The 20,911-nt window shown below is 43.1% G+C and overlaps 1 protein-coding gene across 10 annotated transcripts in view; it reads right to left on the reverse strand.

Moving 5' to 3' along the window:
- Positions 1–3,071: 3,071 nt before the first annotated feature.
- Positions 3,072–20,911, reverse strand: part of mrtfab (myocardin related transcription factor Ab) — a 43,357-nt gene continuing 25,517 nt past the window's right edge. For 9 of the 10 annotated variants that reach the window (XM_085170456.1, XM_085170455.1, XM_085170447.1 and 6 more), the window contains 16 exons: positions 17,440–17,495; positions 17,014–17,089; positions 16,319–16,480; positions 14,750–14,913; positions 14,492–14,641; positions 14,223–14,291; positions 13,500–13,684; positions 12,969–13,140; positions 11,553–11,948; positions 10,442–11,443; positions 10,134–10,340; positions 9,359–9,451; positions 8,824–8,964; positions 8,557–8,649; positions 8,017–8,080; positions 3,072–7,931 (listed from right to left, as the gene is read on the reverse strand). In XM_085170456.1, coding sequence (XP_085026582.1) covers positions 7,384–7,931; positions 8,017–8,080; positions 8,557–8,649; positions 8,824–8,964; positions 9,359–9,451; positions 10,134–10,340; positions 10,442–11,443; positions 11,553–11,948; positions 12,969–13,140; positions 13,500–13,684; positions 14,223–14,291; positions 14,492–14,641; positions 14,750–14,913; positions 16,319–16,480; positions 17,014–17,089; positions 17,440–17,495 — 3,578 coding nt within the window. In that variant the 3' untranslated portion in view covers positions 3,072–7,383. The remainder of the gene's footprint in view (positions 7,932–8,016; positions 8,081–8,556; positions 8,650–8,823; positions 8,965–9,358; positions 9,452–10,133; positions 10,341–10,441; positions 11,444–11,552; positions 11,949–12,968; positions 13,141–13,499; positions 13,685–14,222; positions 14,292–14,491; positions 14,642–14,749; positions 14,914–16,318; positions 16,481–17,013; positions 17,090–17,439; positions 17,496–20,911) is intronic. The other variant, XM_085170450.1, reaches the window with a different exon arrangement.

The following is a 20,911-nucleotide window of genomic DNA, read 5'->3' on the forward strand; positions in this document are numbered from 1 at the left end:
GTGGTACCATATCCTTGCGAGCATCAGCTAAACAGTGCTGTACTGTGTGCTGCTACAAAATTGGTGAGAAAAAGGCAATGGAAGAGAGGCTGTTCACATGACAACAGCTTAATAGTGTCCGTAGTAAACAAGTCCCAGTTTCAACTGTGAAGAGAAGACTTCGAGCTACAGGTTTGACAGGATGAGTTGCAGCAAGAAAGCCATTACTTAGTATTTGTACTATGCTTTCATTTCAGAGTGCAATGAGACATTAAAAGCATAACTTCTGATAAAAAACTGTGTTGTTTTCAAACTTTTGACCAGTGGTGTATGCCTTTGGAAAGCTGAGTAGCTCCCAGAAAAAGCCATATCACCAAGCATAAATTACTGCAGTGGCCACTTTATAACTCTCTGTCAGGACAACAGAGCTCTAAAAACATGTTAACATGGTCATGATAACGTGCTGAAGAAAGTGATTAGCGTGACTTTGAATCAAGCACCTTAAAGTAGATGGGCAACAGCAGCAGAAGAGCACATTACGAGTCAAACTGAGGCTACAGTTCGCACAGACTCTACTTAACTGGACAACAGAAAACTGAAAACCTGCTCTGGTGAGATTTGTGATGCAAAAACATCACAGAATCCTTGCCTGACGGATCAGTGATTTTGTCTACTTTCTCACACTGTGTTATCTACTGCAGCGGTCCCCAACCCCCGGGCCTCGGACCGGTACCGGTCGGTGAGTCGTTTGGTACCGGGCCGCGAGAGTTGAGGCTCAGGTGTGAAATGTATAGTTTTCAGGGTTTTTATCGGTTTTTAGCGTTATTTTGTTATCGGTTTTTACTCGGTTTTCCTTGGTCTTTTCACGTGTGTTATGAATAAATTTTTCTGTACCGGTTCTAGTTTTATTTTGTTGTATTTATCCGCGACACCTTAAAGGCCGGTCCATGAAAATATTGTCGGGCATAAACTGGTTCGTGGCGCAAAAAAGGTTGGGGACCGCTGATCTACTGTACCCAATGAATGCCAGTGACTCCGAGTACAATCTGATTACTTCTCTGCAATCTCGCTCTCACCAAGCATCTGAACGAGCGCTTCCCTCCAATTAAACTGAGAGCTTAGGGCTGTTTGGGCTCAACCAGTCAATTAATTGATGCTTCCATTGTAATAAGCTTGCTTTCATATTGCCCTTTCATCGTGTCCATTGAGCATTATTCACTGATCCTGCATCAGATCACTGAAACAAACAGTGATCTGATGTTTGTGATTAAAAAACAGAAATATAATATTAGACGGATTTGACACCTGTGATATATGCATGTGTTGTTCTGATAATGTGGAGTGACTGTGCTTCTCGGGACTATAATATCAAGCTTTTCTTTTTTTTTTAAAAAAAAAAAGGGGGGGGGGGCAGCCTTAAGTTAATTGTGGTCCGATGATGATGGAGAAAGTGGAGGGCCGTGCCTTCATATTCATGCTTTAAGGTAAAAACCAACATCTGTGGAGTTCGACAAAAACCGAAACCAGGCCATCGTGAGTGCGTTACATAACTCTGCCTCACACAGTTTAGCTGTCCCAAGGTTATGTTAAAAGACACCGACCTCGATTATATGATGTCCAGTGGACCGTGAGCCCAGCTGTCCCTCCCAAAGCGCAGTCAGATCCTGCTAAATTCATCATGTCAGATTACATTTTCTCTGAAAATTAGAGAAGGTTTTGCCTCCCTCGACACTGGCAGTTTGTCCTGTAGATGTTATATCTTCCAGTACGTTTTTTTTTCTTCCAGGTAATACACAATAACCTCCTTTTTCTTTCTTATTTTTTTAGGGAGGGGCAGATTTGGACTCAGCACTACATGTATGAAAGACGAAGGATGAGGTTTGGAATTGTCTTGCTGAAATAAGCAAGACCTTCACTGAAAAAGGTTGTCATCCATTCAATTTAATTCAGTTTTATTTATATAGCGCCAAATCACAACAGCAGTCACCTTAAGGCGCTTTAAATTGTAAGGTAGAGACCCTACATAATAAAGAGAAAACCCCAACAATCACATGACCTTTGAGTGAACACTCGGCAGTGGGAAGGAAGAACTCCCTTTTCACAGGAAGAAACCTCCAGCAGAACCAGGCTCACAGAGGGGCATCCATCAGGTCCAACTGGTTGGGGGGTGAGGATAGGATACAAGTTGTGGAAGAAAGCCACAGATCGAATAGATATTTTATTCATTTATTTATATTTTGGCAATAATACCAAGCAGCAAAAAGAAGACTTTAGTTTGAAACGTTTGCAAACCATTCTCTGTGACCGCGTCACTCTCTTGTCGTTTGTGCCTCCACGCTCTGTTTTCCTTCAGATGAGCAGGTGTAGAACAAAACAGTGTGTCTATTCTCTCAGCACCTTTCTGCCTCCCATTTTCCTCACTGATCCCCTCTCCGTCTCCCCCTGCCCACCCAAATGTCAGCCCTCACATCTTCTGCTATCAAAGGCTCTGCATTCGCAGCAGGATCCACCCAAACCTGACTGCTCCTCTCACATCATCCAGCTTCACACGAAAACAAGTGAAGACAGGGGAACAATGAAAAAATGAAAGAAAAGTGTTTGAAACACACGATCGGTTCAACATTACGTGTGTCGTAATTTGGTTTTCTGTAATTTTGTGGCTCAGCGTGATGTTATAAAGCAGCACTGGGACGCTTCAGAGGCAATCTTCATGTTAAGTCATCATCATCATGAAGCGCCTGGAAAATAAAATCCTTGTTCTGAGTAATGACAGGCGACACCACCACACAGAAACACAGACATCCTTTTTGTGATAGGGGAGACCGGGGATAGTTGTAACGTGGGTCAGTTGTAACACTTCCAATTTCTCCAATCAAGGCTAAGTTTCAAATGATGTGACTCATCCTGTGCATGCCCAATTCAGTTCTGCTATCACATGTGAAAAATCAGCACATTTTGTCAAACACAGACAATTTAACATGAAAAAAAGTAATTTGTATGCCAAAAAGTATGTTTTTCTACTTTATTTCAATTTCTAATAGCATTATCTGCTTTGCAGTTAAACTCATCAAACTTAAATTATGTTATTTGTATGTCTATGGGGATATATTCTGTGTAGGTCTTTAGTGCTAATGTTTTAGCCGTTGGCTGTAATGTTAGCTAGTTCATGGCTATAGGAGTCTGGGTCAGTTGTAACAGCAACAGTCTGGGTCAGTTGTAACAGCAACAGTCTGGGTCAGTTGTAACAATAATGCAGATGTTACAACTTAAAACACTATTACTTTAACTTATATTAAACAAGTTGGGGCAACGACATCAGCAGAGAGAGGTTCACTGGTCGCTTTTGTATATGCGGTTAATGCCATTGGCAACACAATTCCTCCACTGTTTGTGTTCCCACACATACATTATGCAGACCACTGTGTCAGAGATGGACCAGTAGGAAGTACTGGTAATGGAAATAAATCAGGATGGGTGCAAGAAACAGATTTCCTCATCTTTCTGAAGCACTCTGCAAACCACACCAAGGTAAGCCATGATAAAAAGTAATGGAATTGCGATGCTGGTGAACAACTACATTTTTTCAGCTTCATTGTTATATTCAAAATTGATGCAAGAGTTGTAGGTTATAATGCCCACTGAGCCAATGAGGCCAAACTCAAGGAAGACCAACCAAAATTAATGAAATATTCAGTTGCAGAAAATTCCATAATTTGTCTTTTTTTCGGGGGGTTGGAATATGTTCAAAAGCTAGATTTCTGCATTCTGTCACACACACACATAGCTACATAAATGGCTCTAAGTGCATTCATGTGTTGAATAAACAACGATTACATGGTAATGTTTTGTTAGTACCCTTTTTTCATTGTGTTACATTTCACCCCAGGATATGTTACAACTAACCCAGACTATGGGGTTAATTGTAACATTTCACTCTTTGTGTTTGAGACCATACCATGCAATGGGTAATTGTGCTGCAGAGAAAATAGCTGCACTATTTAATAGCCGAGACATGTAAATACTTTGCATTACATTTTGAATCCACTACCTTAAAAGAACTCCAATTTACAGACAGAAATGTCAAAAATGTTACAACTATCCCCGGTCTCCCCTACTGTGATTATGCAAATCAGGATTTCTATAGTGCTGTTTTCCCAGTACATAATTTCATCAACTGTATAACGGGGGGTCAGTTATAGACTCCAAATATAAGTATAAATATACTGTCTATGCAAGTATATACCCTATGCAAGCATCAGGTTAGCCCCCCTTTTACCGTCAGAACTGCCTTAATACTTCATGGCACAGATTAAACAAGGTTCTAGAAACATTCCAGAGGTTTCTGTCTATATTTGCATGATAGCATCGCACAGTTGCTGCAGATTTGTCAGCTTTCGCGTTCCTCATGTAAAATTTCCTGTTCCAACACGTGAAAATGCTGCTCTAATGGACTGACATGTGGTGACTGTAGAGGTTGTTTGAGTGCTGTGAACTCACCGTTATGTTCTTAGTTTTCTTTTTATAGCTGCCACTAGGTGGCACCTAGTGGGGTCATCTGCTGCTCACGTCCTTTGATGGTTGATGTGCTGCGCTTTCAGAGATGCTCTTCTGCATATCTTGGTTGTAACAAGTGTTTTTATCAGCTTGAAGAAGTCTGGCCGTTCTTGTCTGATCTCTGGCATCAACAAGGCGTTTTGTCCCAGAGAACTCTCTGGACATTTTCTCTTTTTCAGACAAATTTCTGTAAACCACAGAGATGTTTTTATGTGGGGCAGTATATCAGCACATGTGACACTAGCAACCATGCTACACTTAAGCTCACTTAAACTTCAGCAGGTCATCATATTCTTGATCATGTCTACATGTATAGTTTCTGTCACGTGATTGGTTAACTAGATATTTATGCTAAGGAGCAGTTGAACAGGTGTACCTAATAAAACCTGAGCTGAAACTATTTCAAAAGTGAAAGTTTAGTTTTGGGCATGTTAGAACCAGCTATGATAATTTGGTGGTAAAAGGCTTTCTGAGGATGTGTGACTAAAAATCCTGTGTGATGGCTGGCTGCGGGGTGGCAGGCTCCTGTCAGAGAGATGTGGCATACAGAGATCTTTAGTCCTTGTGGTGCTGTAGCCCTTTAGAGCTCACTGTAGCTAATTAGAGGCATGGCCTCGGGACTTTTATCTGCTCTGTCTGTATATGGGTGAGAGAGAGATGGTACTGATGCTGCTCTGGGGAGCTGCGGCGACCTGTGTGTGTGAGTGTGAAAGGAATTTGTAAGAGCACACTGAGCTGGCTCATGCTTGGATCTTGTGCATTGTTTATCTGCATGTGTTGCAGTTCCTGTGTGTGAGAGAGGACGAGATCTCCCAAGAGCTCCTAAGAGTCATTGACAAGGATCCCCTCATAGTGAGTGAGTCAAACTGGACGGTAGAGGCAGAAGTTAAAGAGAAAAGAAATGATGAAGGTTCAACTTATTGATGCTCCAGACTCCCAAATATCCTTGATCAAGATACTAACCCCTAGTTGCTCTCTGATGCATCCATCGGTATATGAATGTGTGTGAATTTTTGACAGAAAGTGCATACACATGGAACAAAGTGCTTATATGAATGGGTGAATGAGGCACATTATATAGAGCGCCTTGGCAGTATTATATATTTTCTATCATAATACAATATTTTATGTATTTTTTATATATAGTACAGTTTAAAACACCTGTGGGTTTTAAACTGTTACAGTCTGACCCAGAGTATTTGTATAAGTGACAAAACGTATTTGTCAAAATTACACTGTAATCTAGTGGCTTTTTATTAATGCCGATAATTTTACACCATTACTTTTTGGTCTGCAGATCCATACATGCCACAGTTGAAGCCTTTATTAAACAGCTGATGCTGGGCTTTTCTCATGTACTCTGAAACATATTTAAAGATTCAAAAACCTGCCGGCTGTCCCACAGAAATGATCTATAGTGTTCCTTCAAAATAAATTGCCCGAGATGATCAAAAGTAAACTTTTCAGGTGGTTGAGAGAAGCCTAGTTGTTGATCCGTTTAGGCAGGGGTGTGTTTTCATTCAGAAGCAGCTGTGGGGGAAATGCAGCTTGAAATTTGTGACAACTAGCACACAAAACCCTTACGTTGTAAAGTGAGGTTTTAAGTAGCACTCAAAAAATCCAGTTGAACGTGTCTTTCAGCACCAAACAAAGAACTGGTAAATGTGCTCAGGTGTCGTTTAGCACTACAAAAAATAAAAAATACAAGGGTAAGCAAATTTCTGGAAAATACCCTCCTGTTCCAGCTGCTTTCTTTATTCCTTGAGCAACATCGCCCTCTTGTGGCTTTAATTTCATTAGCAGGCTTACTTAAATCACAAAGCTGAGATGAAATAAGTGTATCTGTTAATGTGAAAAATCAAAAGGAAAAAGAAACACATCTTTAGAGGTTTTTTTAATGGTATGTTTATTTTTTTAATCTTTTTTTTCTTTAAAAAAATGACAAGGTCCAAGTTCTCTTGGAAGCCCCGCCCTCCCCCTCTGTCCCCAAGCCAGCTAGCTTGACTCTAAAGCAACCAGCAAAGAAAAATAGTCATATGGACAAATTGTAATATACACCCGATATACAGCAATACATAGTGGTCTACCATAATGTTACCAATTATACGCAACCTCCAATGAGGCTTCAATTCAAACTGTTGCCACTGATAAGGTTCATTTCAACAGCAACTCTCAACCAATGAAGGTTGTATCTTTGACTAGTGTGGGTGGGGTTTAGGTTGGCATGGTGAGGCCACAAGCAGCTGCCTTTTTTCTTTTTTTAAAAAAAACAAAAACAATCAGTGGCTCAGCTGACCATTGTAACATTAGGTGGCTTTCACTCAGCTGTTGACCTAAACACCCACCCTTTAAACCAATCAGATTCAGCATAAGTGCAAAGTTTAGGAGGCACTGACACACACTGCTATCTCTAGGAGCCCAGGAAAACATCACGGACAGTCCCTTCTCGCCTCTGATCTGTCCAGCTGTTTACTGAGGGTTGAAATGGGTTGAAAGCGACCTGCAACTTTCGGCTGGTTTACTTAAACCTGGCTTTAATGCAGGTCAGGACATGGGAAATGGGATTTTATCCGTTTTGGTTCCCTGTAGAGTTAAAATCTTTACAAGTCCACTTCAGGTCCACCAAGTAATTTCAATGAATTTAACACCACCTCACCTTGCATACAGCAACAGCCAGTGAAAGACAAGACAAACTGAGTAAATGTGTGAGAGTGAGTGTGTGCGCGTGCATGTGCCAGACACCCCCCGCAGTGGTAGAGACAGCATAGAGTATGTGCATGAAATAAAGACGGCGCCTGTACACAGTGTGAGCGACCATGTGTTCATCTGTGTGAGGTGCTACAGACGTGGCTACCAGTGCAGCTGCAGGTCCGTATTGTCCAGAAAGTCGGCTGAGAACACGCTTTGTGGAGTGTGTGGCGCCAACGGAGCTAAACTCGTCCCTCCGTCTCCACCTCCTCGCTCTCCTCTATTGCCCTCGCTACCTCCACTTGCGCTCCCTACCATGTCCAACCAGTCCATGCTATCCAGGTTGGGGTCGCCAAAGTCCAGCCCCGCAGAATGCGGGGAGAAGCCCAGGTCGGATGTGTCCATGGGGGAGGGGGGGTGGTCCAGGATGCTGGGCGTGCTCAGCATCTGGCTGTGGAGGTCGTCGATCAGCGCCAGGCCACCGTCGGACTCTATGCCCAGCAGTGGGGTGCCCGTCGTGCTCTCCAAGAAGTCCTCCAGACGCCCGCTGCCTGAGCAGGGCTCTCCCACCGTAGACTTGGGGGAGATGAAGGCCTCCGTGGGGGTGGGAGGAGACAGGTGGAGGGGGGATGGGGCAGTGGATGGAGAAGGTGGGTCAGAGTGGAGAGGGGGGAGGGAAGGGTCCGGGTTGGCCTTGAAGCCGGGGATTTCTGGGGGAGGACAGAGAAATAAAGGTCATCAAGACGTACCGACCTGTGATGTCTCTCTCACATTAAACTGAGATCTCATCATTACCTCCACTTTTGAGCAGGATGTCAAATAGGTCGTCCATCTGCTGGCTGTTCAGGCCATTCTCGGGCTGTCGAACAGAAACACAGTATTCATTAGCCATCGTGTAAACACAACACTGCTTTCTATACTGTAACAAACTCCAAAAAATGAAATCATGGGCTATTTTTCTCTTACAGTTTCAGTTTAATTAGGTCAGTGAATAACCGGTCAGGTGTAGATGCAAAATCTTTCACATTGGCTAAAGAATATTATTACTTGGCCCTAGCAACAGTGAGGTATCATGTAGTTATTTAACACAAAAAACAGCAGCAGGTGCTCTTCACTGGAATGTTGCAGGGACGATTTCTTTTAGATAATTGGGTCTGACAGGATGACACTGATCTAATCTACCACTACGTCCTAACAAACCCAACACCACTGCCACTCCTCTGCTAAAAACATTAGAGACCAAAAAAGTGAGAAGATGGAAAAAAGGAGTCGAGACAGGGAGAAAGGTCAATACTGCAAGGCAGGTGGAAAGACAAGACATGCTGGAGGACATACTCTGAAGCGCTGAGAAGAAAGGGAGGTGTTGGGTTTAGGAGAGGGAGGGGTGAACAGCGTGTGTCGGTCGTAAGGCGGACACACCTCCTGTCTCTGTCAGCGTGGTGCCATGAAGTGATGAAATGAGAAAAGAGAAGAAACAAGAAGACAAATTTAATGAACATGTGGAGAGAGCAGGACCACCATTAGAGATGACATGCTGAAGGTAACTCTGCCTGGAAGCAGAGGAGGGAGAGGAGGAGGAGGAGGTGCTGCTGCTGGCGTTACCTTGAGAGATGACATTAAGTTGTTTTGGCTTTCGTTGTCTGAAATGTCATCAAAGAAAGGCTGCAGGTTGGGTGGAGCGGTGACGGGCTGGCTGGGTTGTGGATCACCGTTGGCGTCTAAGTGCAGCCCCGCTTTTTGTCCCTACGGGCAAAGAGTGGCACGTTTAGAACGGAAGGCGCACTTGCATATGTTAATCATGCAAGTCTTATTCTGGGATAAGATGCTGTTTTTTAACATTTGTTAGTCCACAATCTCACTTGGATGATTTTACAGTGTCTCAGTGGCGACACCTTGTGGTACGAATCTGTTGCTATTGTTGTCTTCAGGAATAAATTAGTAAACAGAGATCAATTCAACGTGTATTTACATAGCGCCAACCCACAGTAACAGTTGCCTGAGGGCGCTTTATATCCTCTAAGGTTAAGACCCTACAACAATACAAATGAAATGAAGAAAAAAGTTAAGTAAAAATGTTGTGAAAGTTACAATCTATACCATGCTTACATGTTTTACTGAGAAAGAGTTTTTGCTGTACCTTTTTGCTTGGTTGGCTCACAGGCTCGGCCTCTGCCTGACATTTTGATTGGCTGTCGGTGCTGGGCAGTTTACTTGGAGTTGAATTCAATCTCTGAAACGTTACAAGTACGCAAACATTCATATTCTGTCAAACCATTTAATATTATGTGCTTCCCATATATAAACAGTACATGCAAAACTAACCCTATCCTACAGAAGTATATTTTTTATTTTATAATTTTTTCATCCATGGACAGTAAAGGTTGAAATACTACAGTAAGTCAATGACATTTGGCAACTTCAGGTGACGGTGGATGGGGACAAAAGAAAACAAAAACACCCCACCGGCAACATGAGATAAACTTCCTAAATTAGTAAATATACCCTAGTGACCAGCTGTCAGGTTCAAAGCAATTTGTGATGAGCAACTCACTCAGAGTTTTGACAAAACTGAACTAACATCGTCAAAAAGACACTGCTGTTGTAGGTTACAGCTGGTGACAGTCGCTCTTGTTCTGCTCAGGAAGCTCTACGAGCTAAGACAAGGAATCTTAAGAAAACCCACAGCAGGTGGAGAACGGTTACACATGCCACAACAACAAACGCACAAAGGCTGCAGAGTAATTGTAGGGCTAAGTTTACTCGCTGCTGTTCAAAATACTGACTGAAGGTGCAACAAATTATTTGCTACACAGTATATATTCATTATTTTTGTATAATGTACAAATAGTCTAATTTAGAGGGAAACACTTAGCACTATTATCATTATCATGAGAATACCATGTTCCCTGTACCTGCAGTGTGATGCGTCCGTTGGTTTTGGCCAATGAGGACACTCCATTCTGTCCATCTGTGGTGTGACTGGTGAGAGCGATTAGGTAGTGGTTCCCGTTGGTGTCTGTCACCAGTGTAGGTGTGCCGTTGGCCTTAAGGAGGTCTAATGAGATGGCCTGAGTGTGCACTGGTGTGCCATTCTGTTGCTTGATGATGACTGGAGTCACCTGGAAACAGAAAAGTTGCGTTAGCATTTTATTATATGCTATATAGTCATCGTAAAGACTGCAGCGTGTGTGCTTTCAGTCTTTGAAGTTCACAGTATTACCTGTTGTGTTGAGGCTGCTGATGTCTGCTGTTTCTGCTGCTGCCTCTGCTGAGCTTTCAGCTGCTTCCTCTGCTGAGTTTGGCTCAGTGCGGGTTTCTGACTTGTCACCGTCTGGTTTTGGATCTGCAGCTGAACCTGCTTTAGCTGAACCTGGTTCTTCTGCTGAGCCTGCTGCTGCCCTTGGGTTTGCTTGAGCTGGTTTTGCTGTACTTGCTTCTGCTGGGCCAGTTTCTGCTGCGTTATCTTCTGCTGAGCCTGGAGCTGTTTCTGTTGGGTCTGCTGGAAGATGAGCTGCTGCAGCTGCTGCTGCTGGTGGATCAGGAGTTGAGCCTCTTTCTTTTGGTGATGCTGTTTTTGAGGATTCGGTTTGGGTTCTGCGGCCTTCGTCGGCTGCGCCTGACTTTGTTGCTGTTTCGGTTGTGGTTGCTGTTTTTGTTGATCAGACCGTTGGAGCTGCAGCTGCTGAATCTGCTGCAGCCTGAGCAGAGTCTCCTGGGAATACTGCATCGTCGGGACCTGCTTCTTTGACAGAGCCTCTTCTGTTACTCCCTCCATTCCTTCCTCTGGCTCCACCTCCTTTTTGACCTTCAACACGATGCCATTAGGGAGCGTAGGGGGCTGAATGGCTGAGGCTTTTATTAGAGTTTGGAGCTTAACCTCGGGGGATGTTTTGCTCTTATCGCTCCCTTCCCTCTTGACCACTATCCCACCTGCCATCTTGCCTTGCTCCAGCTGGGACCTGAGAGTCTCCACCAGCCTCTGCTTTTGCCTCAGCATCCTGGTGAGCTCCTCGATCTGTTTGTCCTTCTCCTGGAGCATCTGGTCTTTATCCATAGATGACGTGTCCATGGCTGCTCCGGGCTCGGGGGTTTGGACAGATGCAGGTGAGGACCTGGACAGACTGCAAGAGCTCTGGATCTCATCTTTGACTGCGAGTGGAGAGACATTTGCTGGGTGCTGAGGAGAGGGGTGCAAGGTGAGCTGGGTCAGCGGAGAGCTCACCTGAAGGACACACACACATAAAAAAAAGAGAGGATGTTAGGAAAATGTCTGGGCAGACACAAAAATGACAAAGTGCTTCTAACAATAACAAATGAAACATAAATTTCACCATTTCTCCAAACATGTCTCCATTGCAGCTGGTCTCATCTGGACTCATTCCAGCTAACGACCTCTCCGACGGAGTCGGCGACACCGGAGGGCTCGAGCTGGTGCTGCCAAACCGCATCACCCGCCCTGGAACCGCCTGAGCCAGTGAGGACAGAGACAACTTAAACCCACCCTCTACTGACTGGTGGTCAGAGGTGGAAGTTGTGGTGGGAGAAGATGTGGTGATGCTAGCAGCTGAGGTCGTGCCCTGCAAGCCGGACTGCAAAAGGCCATTCTTCGAAACAGTTGCGGTTCCCCCATTTTGTTCTTGGTAGTTACGGAGCCTCTCAATTAGGTCATTCTTGGTGCCTGAGACGGTCAAACCCCGCAATTTCAGTTCTTGTTTCAGCTCAGCAACCTGGAAGATGGAAACAAAAGTGGTTTTCATAAAACAAACACTGACTCAAAGTGAGAATAGACTCAAATTTAAAACGCTCAGCTCAAAGGAACTTTATGCAGCTGGACCTTTAAAGGGTGCGTAGGTGGTGATGTACTGATAAAAAAAGCCATGTAAAAGGTCGCCTCGGACAAATTCAGACAAGTGACTCTTTAAAATGACACCCAAATAAAATGACACATTATTTTAAAGCCAAAACAATAATGAGTGTGTGTAAACCATTCACACACACAGAACTGCATGCAAATCAGGAGTAAAAGCAAAGATAAAGAGCTCAACTCTTTCACCCAAAAAAGACAACTCCCTTGTACCCTTAATAATGAGTTTTGACACCTCAGTAAATATTAACAAAGACGTGATTTGATTACCATCTGAATAGTTTCCAGCATTCTCCCGCACAGACAGAGACGACACTCACTAACTTTGAATGCAAACCAGGTGATTTTGTTCTATAAGCAGGATTGAAATATGATAGAAAGCACTCAGGGCAGAGAAGAGTTTCAAGGGTTACTCTTAGTAAGGTTTCAAGGGGTAAAGAAAGAGCCTTAAAACATAACTTTGTTGGCTTGTGGCTCAGTGCGCCACAATAACTGTCTAATGATCACGTCTTTTATTCTCTGGCCAAGTGAGTTTAACTATCTTTCTTAATTTGGCTTTGCAGTTATGACAAAGCACAAACAATACATGAAGAAAGTATAAGAACATCTACACGTCTGTAGAGTCCACCACCATATGAGGGGTGTCTGCGCAGATCTAATCCTTACAGCTTAGACTGCTGCAGACTTTCACAGATTCCCCTTTGAGAAAGGACCAAAATCAGAGCTCTATTTTAGAATGGGCAGGATCAATGCTGTTGTCGTTTGGGGCCGTTTTGCTGAGTACAAACTTAGATCTTTGATTTGAATTACCCAACAAAATGAGCCACAACACTGTGCGCAGTAATGATCTCATAAGTTTGTTTTTGGGTCCTGATTTAATTACTTTGAACTCATCCAGGTTGGCTGGCAGAGTAGCTGGTTTGGCTCCTCCCACTGCGGTTTGGCTGTGACGGGCCGTCCCCGTTTGACTCGAGGAAGCTGTGGTGGTTGTTGTGTGAACGGTACGGGAGGGGGAAGGGCCAGCGTTGGTTGTGGGAAGCTGCTCCGTTTGTGGCCTGAAGGAAGACAAACAACAAAGTTGTAATATAGATTATCGAGCATGTTTTTTTCTCCGGCAGACCACGGGGGAAATTATGATGAGAGATCAGCTCTAAAGATAAAACTTGTAAATTTCTAAATAAGTTTTCTAGAATTTTAAAATGAAACATGAAAGTTTTATATTAACTGTAAAGTATACTCAAAGTAAAAAGGAAAAAAAAATACTGTAAAGCTACACTGCAACTACTAGCTTAATGCAGGAAAAAAAATAAGGGTGTTGAACTTGTTGACTCTCAGCAAAAAAAAACAAACCCCACAGCAATTACTCATCCTCGCTTCCATACGCACACATACGCAAAAGTGGTTCGACACTCACTTGGGAGGGGCGGGCAGGATGGTGTGGTAGTTGTAGTGCTGCTGCTGCTGACTGAGAATCTGCAGCTGCAGGAAGAGCTGCTGCTGCTGGAGCAGCTTCGCATACGATGAATCCATCTGAGGCGGACGCTCCTTGTCAGCCTTCTGGTCGGGGGGGATGTACTGATGGTACTTCAGCTTCTTCACCTTCACGCGACAGGAAGGGAATGTTTAACAGACAGACACGTGTCAAGTGCATGGGCATTCTGTACATGTAGGGCAAACGATGCATACTAATAAAAACTTAACTGAAGTAAAAGCTAACGCACTTCCAGTTAAGAAAGGCAAGTATATATTTCTGATGTGCTGAGGCCATTGTGGCTTCATAAAATGGTATCTCTTCCTCTTTTACAAGCATTTCTCCTCAGTATGATTGTAAAATGTCAGAACAAAGCACTGAGGTTAGAGAGAAGCCCCTGCTCTATGATTTAATAGAGACGACGCAAAAACCACAAAGAAGACTTTTATTGGCTCTTTCGAATCTAAGGAGTAACTTTTAATATTTGTCCCTCAGCTGTGGGAGCAGCAAGCCAGACAAACACAATTTGAAGTCGTAAAATCTTTACTGCAGACAAGATGTCATCAAAAAACAGCCTTTACCCGGTGACTGGTCGTAATTTAAAATTGGCCATAAATCATGTGCCGGTGTGTGTGTTAAAATGAAAGCAAAACAAAGACCTCTGACCTTTGGTTTGCTGTCCTTTGCTTTCTTAGATCTCTGTGGAGGGCGGTCTGAAGTCGTCTTGGCCTGAGACTGCAGTCAGAGAACCATGAGAAATGGGGGGGGGGGGGGGGGGGGGGGGGAGAGACGAGGAAGGAAATGAAGAGATGAGGAGGGGGTTTTGGTGAGCTACAGCGTTCCCATAAATAGAGATTAAGGTCAGAATTATTTTTAAGTCATGAAAATCAACAGGAAGTTCGAGCGAGAGCCGTCTGAAAGAACGATCGGCGCACCTTGACCTGTCCAGCAGAATGGCGGGAGGATCCCGAGGTCACCGTTGTCCCGTTTGTCATTTTAGGTAGAGGGGACGAAGCGGACCCATTCAACAAGGGAGGGGGCGGCGGAGGTGGTGGTGGAGGTGGAGCAGGAGGCTGTGTGAGAAACTGGTGAGATGATATCACTGTGGTTAATTGCATGATCCTGCTGAAAAACACTTGCTTTTGTTTCACTAACTGCTCTGTCCAGTTCTTTCTGTTCCACCTCAGTAATACCTGTGTGGGGGAGAGGTCTCCGTTCTGGGTGAGCACGTCTGAGGGGGAGACCTGAGGGACAGCGCTCAGGGGAGAGTCCTGATTGGTTAGCTGGTCAGGCGACAGAGCATCGCTGCTGTCTTCGTCCAAAGATGAGCTCTCTCCTCCGTTTCCCTTTGGAGAATCTGTGACAGTGCACAAACGTTCACACATTTAATGAAACCGCAATTTAATGGTGGCGTCTGCTGGTGTAGCGGTTCAGCGGTGCGAAAGCGGGGTTGGTGTTGTCTGGAATTTCCAGAGCCGCTGGGAAACACAGGAAAGGACAGCTTAATTCCCAGCTTCCCCTGCAATTTTAACAGTCAAATAAAGTTTCTCTATAGTTAGTCGCCGCTCTTTAGCAATCGGCACTAAGCAATTTTAGAGAAGTTACAACACCGCGTGTCTCATGTTTCAAAACAGCGCCGTGTCCAAACAAAGCTTTTGAGTCACTTCTGTTTCAGAGCTGCTTGTTTTGTTTACACACTGGCCTGACTGTAAATACGTGAATGGTGTAACTGCTCAGGTGTTCAGTCTGAACGGAAATCCAATTGTAGAGGTGGCGCAACTGCACACCAAGTCACAGGTACAATAGCACCGCGAACAGTGGAAGGGGACGTGTTTGAACTTGTATTCATAACACGCCTGAGGCTCAGCCTGAATTCACCATAACCTGTCCACTGTCCTGTATTTACAAGTCTTGCTAATTCCTGCAGGTACGCTTGTGAGTGTTGTGCAACGTTGTGCAAAAGTGTGTGTGTGTGTGTGTGTATAAATCTCGGAACCAAGTGTCATAAATATACAAGATTGCACAATTTTTCTTTTAAACAATAGCCTGCGGCACCTTTTCTAATTCTTCATTTCATTTTTCCAGGCGAGTCCGACAAAATTTCATCAGAGGTTCAAATTTTTACAAACACAGATTGTAACATTGTATTACCAGCAAGATGATGAAATAATAAAGACATATAAAGAATGAGCAGTTTAAAAAACTAAAATACAGATCTTAATGATCGCTGTACGTGTGACGATGTTGTGTGGAGATGCTAGCCTGCATGCAGACATAAATAAATGCATACAGTACGATCGTTATCGTGAGATAAGATTTATTTTTTCAGGCATTTATTTGTAAAACTTGTGTATTTCGGGACTTTAAGCATCTACTGATAATGAGCACCAATCCTGCACCAGTGATTATTCCTCAGAAAGAGACTTTTATACAAATCTCATTTATTTTCACTCATTTTCACTTCATCTCAGTGTGAGTCGTTACTGTGCTTTACTGTCATTTAAGGTCACGCCAGCTTTTCCTTTTCCTGCTCTCAGTTTAACTGCGGGTGCACGTTCTCACACACGGGAAGGTGCAGCAGATGAAACACAGGTGAAACGACGATAACGTTGACGACGTTGATCGCAGGTTCAATCTAACCTTCCCAACGACTTAAACTTGTGATTACATTAGAAAGAAAGAGTAAGGCCATCAATGAAGACATTTTCTTTTCCCGAGCTGAGACGTGTACACGTGAACGCTGATGAGGTGTGTGTTATTACCTGGGAGTGAGTGCTGCAGATGGCAGTTAACAGACAGGATGTTCTTGTGGACCAGCTCGATGGGACCCGGTCTGTGAGAGATTTTGTCATTGAGGTCGTCGGCCAGTCGTGCTCTCTTCAGCTGCAGCTGCTTAGCCTGCAGAGACGGCTCTGCCGACGTCTCTGCAGAGGGCACAGCAGGCCGTTATGGATACATGTGCATTTATTTATCAAGTGATTCACACACATATAATCCTCTGTGGATCTGTTAAATACGTAACAGCAGGTTTTAGCCTATTTTAACACTTCCTCGATTTGACTTCAACCTAATTTAAAAGAAACTAAACCAACAGTCAAACCAGCTGCTTCAAAAAAATCATAACAAACACAACACTTTAAACCACAAACACATATATTAAAATGAATGTGAAAATGTGAAGATAAGCACCTTGCCTCATGAAGACAACATGCCGAAACACATTTTATAAAAGAGTTTTCACAGCGCCTGAACCGAGCTACCGAGTTTTAAGATGCAGAAGCAGTACCCTCAAAAAACACGGAATTGCTTCAAGCAGAAATATGAAGGAGGAACTATACATTAACCTCTTCATAAAGATTTGGTTCTGTTTTTGTCTAGGTATTTTACAAAGCTTAAAATGTGACTTTTTGACAACACTGGCACTTGCTGATTAAAAAAACAAATGAAAAACACACACCCTCCAGAATGTGCATCCTGACCAGCTCGGAGCGCTCAGGACGACTCCGGATCTTCCTCTTTAGGTAGTCCTCAGTCTGGGAAGAAAACAAGATGCCAAAATCACATGAACTCCAAATTGATACAACACCATAAAATATTATTCTGTCAGTTTAATATACGCTTTTGTTTCCATGTCACTCTGATTAAACTGTGAAGTCACTTGTTTTCATCATTTCCTGGCTCTGCAGCTCACAACAATTTTGCAGAAACGTCAACTAACCAGAAATGATCTGTACGATAACCCAACTACAACCAATCTGTATCCGTGGCGTCCAAGCTTTCAATTTGTTAGGTTCTTGTGGGGTTTTTTTGTTCGTTTGTTTTTTGCCTCTCTGAAGAAAATCCACTGAGACTGCAGGAGACTCATTGTTCTTATGGCTCTCACCCTTGCTCGCTCTAGACTCCTCCGCTGTTCGTGAAAGGCTGCTGGGCTCTTCAGTGCTGCATGGAGAGGGAGGGGGAACAGGAGGAGAAACAAAAAGCCAAGATTAATGCAGTTCAGACCGACTGTGAAGGAAGTCGTGATGCTCCTTTCAGCAAGCAAAAATGTAAGAACCTGTACGGCTACAGTCAAAGACAGACTCAAAGCAGAAGTGGCTTCTGGCAGAGAAGGTCAGGAGTGCTATTCTAAACCACACACTCTGATGACAACTCAGTAGGCAGATCAGCCTCTGCTGCTGAGTGTGGTGCACATCCACCTCAGTTATCACCGAGAAAACCGTTACTGCCAGCGTTTCCTCGGCCTTTCACATCAGTCGTGTTACGTTTATTCTCATTGCAACTCAAACACCAAGGCAGCTGCAGGAAGTGTCGCGATGTGGTCAGTGGTAGTGAAGTAGTTTAGATGAGCTTGATTTAATGGAACAATATGACTAAAACCATGAGCGCAAACTGTACCAAACATTCACTCAGCAGTTTCATTAACCTAAATGAGAACACACTGTTCATTATTCAGCAAGAGTTTTCCACGAATTCCAAAGTTTCCAAATGTTCTTTCTCATACTTTGAACTGACGTTAGACACTTTTGGACACATTCGGCTTTGTCTTGATCTGTTATTTAGAATTACACAGTGTTAAAAAGGGAATACAAACACTTATAAAGATTACAGGTTACATATAGCCCAGCTTCATTATACTTTTATTGGTATTTTACACAGAAACGTGCTGCAGATTGTGGTGCATTCTAAGTTTTTCCATGACAAAAGGTAAGTCTAAAGAAACTGCATTTCAGAGGTCAAACTATCTGCAATAAGTCTGGCAGATGGACTGTAGCTGAGGGACATCAATTCTTGATGAACAGAGTCTGGAAGGGCTCTTTAAAAAGGAGCGAGCAGCAGAAGAGAGGCTGATGAATAGAGTGCAGCACACCCAGCGAAAGTCTAGATTCATCACTTCATTGCTCAGCCATGACCAGTGTATGGGGTGGGGGAGTGAACGTCTATGCAGTATTTTTGTAAGAGAGAAATGCATAAAAGCAATTTCAGCTGGCTAAAATTGTGTAAAAAGAAAAAAAATCTGTATTACCTTTGAGGTGAAAGAGGTGGTCAACATGAAAAATGAGTCCAAAGCATCATATATTTTGCATTTTATCTTACACTTTTATAATTATTCAGTTTGCAGAAAGGTCCAGTGCAAGGAAACAAAAAGTTTTACAGTCCATCTCCCATCACAGATTTTTTTGAGCCTAGAAGATCATTTCTATCCAAAAAACAAAGCGCTAGACATCAAACTCTTTTTAACCACAAATATAAAGTCGAGGTTTTAGAAAAGCTAAACAGACAGGGGAGATGCCCGCTCCGTTTTTGGGGAAGTATATTCAGAGGACAGCGGCAGTTATAATGATGTAAGACAGCGATCGTCTGATTGGTCAAGAGTTGGTGAAATCCCTGCCAAGGGTGTTTGAGATAGGACATTCTGGCTACAGCTGGGCGTCAACTGTATGTGCACCACAGATGACTGGGTGGGGGTCGGAAGCATTCCTTGTGTCACAACCCCTGGCGTTCAAAGAATACCAGTTGTAATATGACCAACGAGTGGTCTGGATCACAATAATAACACCACAAGGACAAACCGGGCCCATAAACTACTTAAACACAGATTAATTGCTTTAATATGATGTTCAATGAAAACATTTCCTTGCGTATGGGCAAGGGAAGGCTGGGCTGGTTTTATTTTAATCATATCAGACTCTTACTGGCATTCATTGGGAAATAAATGTTAGGTTATGACCTTGTTCACCAAATGCATAAAAGAATGGACAACGAGTCTGTTGGCCTGTGAGCCCTTCTGTCATTGGTGCTTATTGGTGCGGCCGTCCCCACCAGTCCCAGTTTCACGTAACCCTTGCAGTTTAAACCTTCTATTTGCAAGAGGCAGCCAATCAAAAGAAATATGGCTTAAACGGAAAGAGAAAAGACCCAAAGCAGCTAGTTTTTTATGATGTGTAAATGATCATTGCATATGTAACCTATACTCAAACATTAAAAGAATTGGAAACACCAAAACACGCACACACTAATAGAACAAGGTGCAAATTAAACTCCCAAAACGAGCTACTGGATCAACAGTTCTTCTTTCACGATGTTGCTCCTGAAGCACTTTTAAACCGAAACTTCATGGGGAAGAAAACACTAAAAAGTTATTTGAACATGCCAGGAGGAAGTGAAAACATTCGGCTCAAAAACAGCATTTTCAAGCCTATTCTTATAGCTGGGCACATAACACTGTTCAGAACTTTCCCCTGTGAAACACCACAACCTCCCTGACCCCATTAGCTACAGTTTCACTATAAAAACATTGGTGGTTTCTTCACACATAGCCCAGTTTTTCATACAGCGGAGCAACAAAATATGTTAATGCTACAAAACTATAGATTTGTTGGCATTCTTAAATGACGATTAACTGACTTTTGCTCACAGCTGGACAGTCAAGGTCTGTGTTCAGGAACCTCACCAAAGTGTTTGAAAGTGGAAAGTTATTCATTCACACCACCTTCAGTTGCAAAACCAGTGAGACGATTTGATACCACAGGAGGAACTGACCCTACCTCAGCACTCAGACATAAAAGTCTTTTTTTAGTACCAGAAAACACAGCACAAAGGACATTTAAATGTAAGAATTAGAGAAGTGACAGAAAACACCTGATCATTTATGTCACCTTTGAAGGTTCTATGTTGACTAAAACAAACCATGTGGTGACATTGTAAGTGAAATTTTCAGATTTTGTTTTTTTATGTTTCAAAAATCCAGCAAATAACAGTAATTACAGAGTCATTAATAAATATAAAGACTATTTTTTCTTTGCTGGAAAGTGTTCAGGGTGTGGAGCAATGTGGAACTACTTGGCAAAGTTTGTTCCTGTCAACAAGATACAGTTACCGTGAAAATCGATCGAAGATGAAGTGAGAAGTGAAGAGAACGGTTCATATGATCTTTACTGAACTATAACACGACAGCGGACCTGATGCCTGGACAACCTTTGCCCCATCTTTCTGCATCTCGGAGAAACAATTTAAAAGAGGATTTCTGTAGTCAACAAAGTCATCGACTTGGGAGCAATCTAAAATCTCATTTAAGCGAAATCCTAAATCTGCAACAATCTGGCACGAGGCCTGTTGCAGAAAAGAGGACACAGAGCGATTTACTACACTACTTAAATGGTTCACTGGAAGGCTCCATGCTGCCCACCAAAACAAACCCTCAGTCATCACTTTATGGTACTCTTATGTATCTAACACTTAAACTGTTATGTAAACCGAATGTGCAGCACTGCAGGCTGACAGCAGCTTGCATGGTGTATCTTTTCAATCGCATCTGCTTTTGTCAAAAACAAAATATGACAACAGCTGTGCCACAT

Source organism: Neolamprologus multifasciatus, chromosome 8, assembly GCF_963576455.1.
Source record: "Neolamprologus multifasciatus chromosome 8, fNeoMul1.2, whole genome shotgun sequence".
Lineage (NCBI taxonomy): Eukaryota > Metazoa > Chordata > Actinopteri > Cichliformes > Cichlidae > Neolamprologus > Neolamprologus multifasciatus.